This window comes from Mus pahari, chromosome 3 (assembly GCF_900095145.1).
Source record: "Mus pahari chromosome 3, PAHARI_EIJ_v1.1, whole genome shotgun sequence".
In the NCBI taxonomy this organism is placed as follows: Eukaryota; Metazoa; Chordata; class Mammalia; order Rodentia; family Muridae; genus Mus; species Mus pahari.
The window spans coordinates 96084524-96089741 of NC_034592.1; the positions used below are offsets into that span (position 1 = coordinate 96084524).

Below are 5218 nucleotides of genomic sequence, written 5' to 3' on the forward strand. Positions count from 1 at the left end.
GCTGTCCTGGAACTCTGTAGATCAGGATGGCCTTGAACTCAGAGATCCGCCTGCCAAGTGCTGGGATTAAAGGTGTGCGCCACCACTGCCCGGCTGGGATAGCCATTTTTAAAGACATTTTATCTCAAGTTGACAAACCTTCAGGGGTCCTCTCATCATGTAGGTTCCCCCATTCCCTGCCACCTGTTAGCTGTGTCAACTCCAGTTCAGTCATCAGGCTGTACCTTGGGGGTTTACTTAAGAAAAGCCAACTTTCAGCTTTGATCTTGAGTTGCTCAAGGCATTCAGTTCACTGGAGCAGAATCATTTGTTTATATAATTATCTTCCACTTGAATTGAGGACTTTAGGGTGGGGCCGATCTGTCTTTTCAATTCGAAACAGTGCTACTGGTGAACTCAGAGATGGTCCTACCCCTGGCTCTCCAGTGCAGGGATTAAAAGGCCTGAACCATCATGGTTGGGCTTGCTTTCATTGTTTTCAGGTAGCTTCCTTAAGACAAATTAACCTTGGCTTCTGTGGTTCTTTCTTTCTTTCTTTCTTTCTTTCTTTCTTTCTTTCTTTCTTTTTCTTTCTTTTTCTTTCTTTCTTTCTTTCTTTCTTTCTTTTTGGTTTTTCGAGACAGAGTTTTTCTTGTGTAGCCCTGGCTGTCCTGGAACTCACTTTGTAGTAGCTTCCTTAAGACAAATTAACCTTGGCTTCTGTGGTTCTTTCTTTCTTTCTTTCTTTCTTTCTTTCTTTCTTTCTTTCTTTCTTTCTTTCTTTCTTTCTTTCTTTCTTTCTTTCTTTCTTTCTTTCTTTCTTTCTTTCTTTTTGGTTTTTCGAGACAGAGTTTTTCTTGTGTAGCCCTGGCTGTCCTGGAACTCACTTTGTAGACCAGGCTGGCCTTGAACTCAGAAATCCGCCTGCCTCTGCCTCCCAAGTGCTGGGATTAAAGGCCTGCGCCACCTGTGGTTTCTCTTTTAAACTTCTCCAAAGACGATTTGGGTATCCTTCCACTGAGCTACATTCCCAGCTTCCTCTTGTCTTTCCATAACTAACTTTCCTGCTACCCTTGTCTTTGAACACTGTCTAACCAAGTCCTGCTAAGAGAGTTAAGCTTGGCTGTTGCCTCATTGCAAAATAAGGACAACATGAGTACCCGTGGGACTCAAGCGCTCAGTCAATGTGAGTTACAGCAACTACGTTTACAAGTTCTCTTCAGGATTTTCAAGCATCTTTCCCCTTCCCTACTGGACCCCTCCACCCACTTGAGCCGCTGTCCATACCTGTGACTTGGGACTCACCCTCAACCCTTCCTAAATCCTGACTTTAAAATGCCTTATCTTCTTTAAAATCAGGTTAACTAAAAATCTCATGGACACCTTAGGTTTTGTGTCATGCAAACGCTCATATGAATTAAGAACTATCACACAAAGTGACTTTATGGCGTCCTTTTATTACAGATCACTTCTGTGGTCCCCGCCCCGGCCGGGCCCCGCGCCCCGATCACCACGGCCGGCGCTCGGCTGCTTCCGGTGGGGCCTGCGCTCTCCGCAGCGGCTCGCGCGCTCTGCTCGCAGGCGGCTTCATGCAGGCTGAGCGCGGGGCTAGGGGCGGCCGCGGGCGGCGGGGAGGCCGGGAGCGGCCCGGAGGGGACCGAGAGCCGGCCGGGGCAGCGACGGCGCTGGCGAGAGGAGGCGGCGGGGACGGAGGCGGCCGGCGGGGCCGAGGCCGGGGCTTCCGCCGAGGCCGAGGAGGTGGCGCACCGCGAGGCGGCCGCCGGGAGCCTGGAGGCCGGGGCGGCGGAGCCAGCACGCGGGTAAGGAGCTCGGGTGGCTGCGGCCGCTAGCCGGCGAGTGGGGCGCGCGAGCCACAGCGCCTGCGCGGGATGGAGCCGGGAGGGCGCGGGCGGGGGGGGGATGCGCGTGGACCGTGCACGCGCAGCCCCTGGCTGCTTGTGGCCGAAGGACTAGGCGACCGGCCTCCGGGTTTTGCTGGTGCCGGAGTCCGGTGGTCTGCTGGAGACGAACGGCGGCGCCTGGTGTCCCGGCTACAGCCTTGCTGTCACAGAAGTTACTTCCTGCGGAGCAATGACTACCAGAATACGCGAACCCAAACAGATTTACTCCGAGTTTACTCTGTCCTCTGTTTCCTTTCTCATCCCACATTGCCTGGGTAACAGTGTCTGTGGTCACCCGTATCTGGATGGAAGGACATGGGGGAAGATTCTGTCTTCATTTTGGTTTGGATTGGTGATCTCTAAGATCCTTCCCACTCTTCAGATTCATACTTAGTCTCGCCGAGAATACCATTCTGGGTACCTAAAAATTAAATGAGGAGAGACTGACCGATCTTCCCGAGGCCTTTCTGTACTCATATCTTATGGTTGGGCACGTTGGCGCCCTAAATCGGGATTAAGTGCAGTGCTTTGAAAGCAGACAGTCAATAGAGTTCCAGCTGTGTAGGGACCACTGTCCAGCTGCAGGATTCCACACAGTCTACATCCTTTGCTTCCCCTCTGGATGACTAGACTGCAAATGGAAACAACTTCTAGATATGTACTCATGCAAAGTAACTTACTTGGGAAGTAAGAAGCCCTGAAATCATTCTTTCTAAAAATGGGTGGTATGAACCATGAGCTTACTGAGTTTGATAAGCAAATTAAGGGCAGTCACCTTTACTGCAGTGTGTTATTATCCTTAATGCAATCGTTAGCATCACAAAATGCAAGAATTTGTTTATATCTATTTTTTTTTAGAAATATATTAGTTTTTTTGCACCCATGGGTCTCTCTCTGTCTCTCTGTCTCTCTGCACATAAGTGTAGTGCCAGCAGAAGCCAGAAGGCATCAGATCCTTTGAGGCCATGTTAAAGGCAGTTGTGTTTTCAGAACAGCAGCTCTTAATCCTCTCTAAGGCACCTGCACTTGTTCCCATACACACACACATTCATTCATGTAAATAAAAATAAACACAAGAATGCAGATGTTTGCCTCTAGTTCCTTTGAGTATATTCCTAGTAATAGGATTGTGGAATCCTTAGTGGTGGTTATAGTTTTTATTTTTAAGGAATAGCTGTGCTGCTCTTTGTAATGCTATACCAAATTGATGTTACCATAGCATTTGAGAACCCTTATCTGCATTTTTGCTAGTCCTTGTTTTTTTGTTTTTGCTTTTTTTGTTTTTTAAAGATTTATTTATTTATGATATGTAAGTACACTGTAGCTGTCTACAGACACTCCAGAAGAGGGAGTCAGATCTTGTTAAGAGTTGGTTGTGAGCCACCATGTGGTTGCTGGGATTTGAACTCTGTACCTTTGGAAGAGCAGTCGGGTGCTCTTACCTGCTGAGCTTTTTGTTTTTTTGAGACAGGGTGTCTTTGTGTAGCCCTGGCTGTCCTGGAACTCACTTTGTAGACCAGGCTGGCCTCGAACTCAGAAATCCGCCTGCCTCTGCCTCCCCTCCCTGCCCCCCCCATTAAAGGCGTGTGCCACCACGCCCTGCTATGCTGTTTTGTTTTTTTTTTTTTAATTTTTTTTTAAACCAGGACTGTACAGTTTAGCCTTTTACCTACTTTTGTAGTGTGTCTAAAACTCCGATATCTTAAGGTTTAACTTTTATTTCTTTGCTTAAAATGTTTAGGATCTTTTTACAGTTTTATGCAAATTTTAGGAGTGCTTGAAGGATGTCTGGCCTTCTCAGTGGGCATTACATTCAGTCTGTAGATCACTCTAGGTATTACGGATATTTGAACGTTTTCGTTCTTTCATCCATGGGCACCGGAAGGCTGTGTGAAAGCTTGTGATTTAGTGTCTTTTCCAGGAGATTTTATTGATGTTTTGTAATTATCATTGTCAATATGAATCACTTCTTTGGTTAAATTTATTTGTATATATTTTATCTAAATTTTTTGCTGCTATTGTTTTTTGATTTATATTTCACCTTCACCAAATTAATCTTGTATTCTGTAACTTTTTTATTTATTTATTTATTTATTTATTTATTTATTTATTTATTTATTATATCTAAGTACACTGTAGCTGTCTTCAGACACACCAGAAGAGGGCCTACAGGCCTGTGCCACCATTCCTAGTCTGGTCAATAAAAAGTGAGAGGGCTGTTAATAACCACACTAGAACTTTGAATGCATTTTTTTTTTAAATAAATGTATTTATTTTTACCTTTTTTTCTTTGTCGCTAACCCCTGGCTTGGGTAGTAAACAATGCTAGCTATCGCTGAGAGTCGCGTACTCTGACAGAGGGAGTGTCTGACTGGCGCTCAGACAGGGCTGATTTGGTGTCATGTCAGGTCTTGGCGCGTGTCTAAGGCTTGTTGCCTCCCTGAGGCTGAAGTGGGTCAGTGGCATCGTGACAGTCAGTAGAGACTGTAAGCTTATTAAACTCAGACTCAACAGCCTCCAAGACTGTTTCCCGCCTTTCAGAAAGACTGAAGCTTGCTTGGCTGGTGGCTGAACGTGCTTAAGTGTCCCAACAGAAAATTGCTTTAGGATTACATTTTGGAGCCAGGCTACATAGTGAGTTTCAGGCCAGTCTGGGCTATATTGCGCGGAAAAGGCTTTTGACATTCCTTCTCATTGCCGTGAGCCATTGTGTAGATGTTAAGTGTCTCGGTGTATCTGTTCTTGTTAAGAGTGTGCTATTTTGAGGTGTGCTTTTTCCACTGGCCATTATTTCACCTCCATTTTCCCATGATCTATATAGATACCAATCCTCAAACTGTTTAACTTATTCGGAGAAAACCATGAGTTATACTGTGTCTATGTTTACATCTAATATATTTTAAAATCAAATGGATCAGATACTTTCAAAATACATAATTGCCAGCTTTTAGTTAATTAAAACACAGAACAGGAAAACGTTTTAAGGGCCGAGGATGTGGCTCTTTTGCTAGAATGTCAAGCATGCACAAGGCCCTGGGTTTGGTCCCCAGCACCACATGAACTCTGGATATGGGGTTGCATACCTTATCAGAACTCAGAATAGGAGGCAGGCTATCAGAAGGCACACAGTAGTCAGAGGCCATCATGGGCTCCATGAAACCCTGTCTCAACAATGGCTGTAGAAGCACTTTAAAAGGCACACCACTTTTATGAGTAGCCTTAAGTACTGTAGTGACTTGATACTGGCTTTATACATTTAAAAACCACATCAATAAAGTCTTTAGCAATAAAATTTCAACTGTTCCATATACTTTTTTTTTTTTTTTTTTTTTTTTTTT

At 45.1% G+C, this 5218-nt stretch overlaps 1 protein-coding gene across 1 annotated transcript in view; it reads left to right on the plus strand.

The window, feature by feature from the left end:
- The first annotated feature begins 1547 nt into the window (after positions 1–1547).
- Aven (apoptosis and caspase activation inhibitor) overlaps positions 1548–5218 on the plus strand; it is a 133914-nt gene continuing 130243 nt past the window's right edge. Inside the window, exon 1 of the mRNA XM_021194542.1 lies at positions 1548–1799. Within this exon, the coding sequence (XP_021050201.1) occupies positions 1569–1799 (231 nt within the window). The 5' untranslated portion in view covers positions 1548–1568. The remainder of the gene's footprint in view (positions 1800–5218) is intronic.